The sequence below is a fragment of the Nannochloropsis gaditana genome (genome assembly GCF_000240725.1).
Source record: "Nannochloropsis gaditana CCMP526 unplaced genomic scaffold scaffold669, whole genome shotgun sequence".
Lineage (NCBI taxonomy): Eukaryota > Eustigmatophyceae > Eustigmatales > Monodopsidaceae > Microchloropsis > Microchloropsis gaditana.
The window spans coordinates 9,751-11,537 of NW_005803284.1; the positions used below are offsets into that span (position 1 = coordinate 9,751).

Consider the following 1,787-nt stretch of genomic DNA (forward strand, 5'->3'; position numbering starts at 1 on the left):
TGAACGACCTTCCTTGCCCTTCCCCTGCCGATCTGACCCGCGTGGATGTCATTCTGGACAAGGACATCCCGGAGCTGATCGCCGAAGTCGACGGGGCTTTCTCCCTTCCCGCCCCTCCCTCCCTTCCACCCTCCCGTCCTCCCGTCTCTAAGCTCGGGGCCCTGTTTTCATCTCCCTTTCGTGGTGCGGGGAATGTTCGGGAAAAAGGAAAAAAGTCTTTGGGAGGGCTGTGCTTGAAAGGCGCCCTCGTGATGGCGCTCTTGCTCGTGCTTGTGATCGTTACTGTGGAGTTGGTCTGGATGCTGTGGGAGGAAGGAGGAGAGAGGTGGAAGTACGCATGGGCGACAGTGATGGAGGAGTGGGTGGGAGGCAAGCGCCAGGAATTGTAACGGCTTTCTCCTCTCAAAGGGGTGGGGAAATATCCCAAGTCCAGGAGGAGGAAGGAAGTGTCTTTGAGGAGCACGACTATGTGTCCGAGGGGCTTGATTCGATGGAGTCCGAGAGAACTGATGCAAATTGGTGTTAAGCAGGTGGGAAAAGTATTGTAAAAGATTCTCTTCCATAAGCAGCACTTCTGCAAGAGCCGTAGCTTCAGGGAAAGCAGAGGCGCGAATCGGCAAACATATCTATATGCTTTTGTGAACAAAACAGTGGCATAAAATGGAAAAAAGTAATCTATTTACCATAGAGCATCAAAAGAAACAGAGAAGTATCCATAGGTTTAAGACTGTTCATCCCTATGGAATGGACGCGTTGGTTGGTCTCCTTCAAGGCATAGACAGAAAGTCACCCGGAGGTCTGCTTCGCGGAGATAAGGCTATTACTGACAACGCTTGAGACCTTTCTTCATAAACGTTGGGATAAAATATGGACAGGTTGTGCCCTCTTTCCTAAATTGAGCACATTTGTTGAACTTGGACACAATTTTCGCTAAGGAAAAAGCGGTCACGTTTTGGACGCCGCCCTTTTTGCTCCATGGAAGAGTGGGCGGTCAGGCATAGGCAGTCAACCAGCCACACGCTTTATGAATATTTTGCCACCTCTTTAACCCACAATGTAAACTTCCAATCTATCCTAGCGTCACACGCGTAGGTGCGGTGCTCGGATTGATGGTGATTATATTTCACAGTACCTGTAAGGGAGCTTAACAGACAGACACTGTCATGCCTCACAGATTTTGTGTAAACTTGTGGAGACCCTCCATTTACTTACAAAAAATGTGCACACCCCACAGGATGGTACTTCTAGATCCTTCTAGCTTTCTTTCCGCTCTTGATAGCCTTTTTCACATCACAAGGACCAAGGGCTCGTTGTATTTGACAATAAAAAAAGGTGAGGCTTCTTCCGTCTCACGCGCTCCGTGTCTTTCTTTTTTCCTTTTTATTTTCAAGAAGACCGCAAGCATGGCACAGCTTCACCCCTCAGTCTCATCTTCAGTAAGCATTTCACATATGGTCTCCTTTCACCTGGCTCACCATGTTCTCCTCCCGATCGTCCCTCTCCTCTCGTTTTCCAGTCAGGAAGCACCCTGTGCATGGTGGCGAGGCCGCCCGTGCCAGGGCCTCACAACAGCAAAAGAGTGGATTGAACGACGAAATGCACATACTTGTAAGGGCACATGCCGAAAAACAAAAATTTTCCACCACAGTGGAGGAAGGAGAGGACGCCATCTCTTTCCAAGAGGCCCTTTCTGAGGTGTTGGGTAGGAACATGACGGGATTGGTCAAGGACGGGAATAAGGGCGGGGGAAAAAAGGGTAAAAAAGGGAAAGAAGGGGGGGGGGGGAA

The 1,787-nt window shown here is 49.6% G+C and overlaps 1 protein-coding gene across 1 annotated transcript in view; it reads left to right on the plus strand.

Moving 5' to 3' along the window:
- Nucleotides 1-1,217: 1,217 nt before the first annotated feature.
- NGA_0433100 (signal recognition particle-like protein) overlaps nucleotides 1,218-1,787 on the plus strand; it is a gene marked incomplete at both ends in the record, with an annotated part of 670 nt that continues 100 nt past the window's right edge. The window contains 2 exons of the mRNA XM_005853959.1: nucleotides 1,218-1,332; nucleotides 1,517-1,787. The exon at nucleotides 1,517-1,787 is cut by the window's right edge and continues 100 nt beyond it. Of these exons, the coding sequence (XP_005854021.1) occupies nucleotides 1,218-1,332; nucleotides 1,517-1,787 (386 nt within the window). The remainder of the gene's footprint in view (nucleotides 1,333-1,516) is intronic.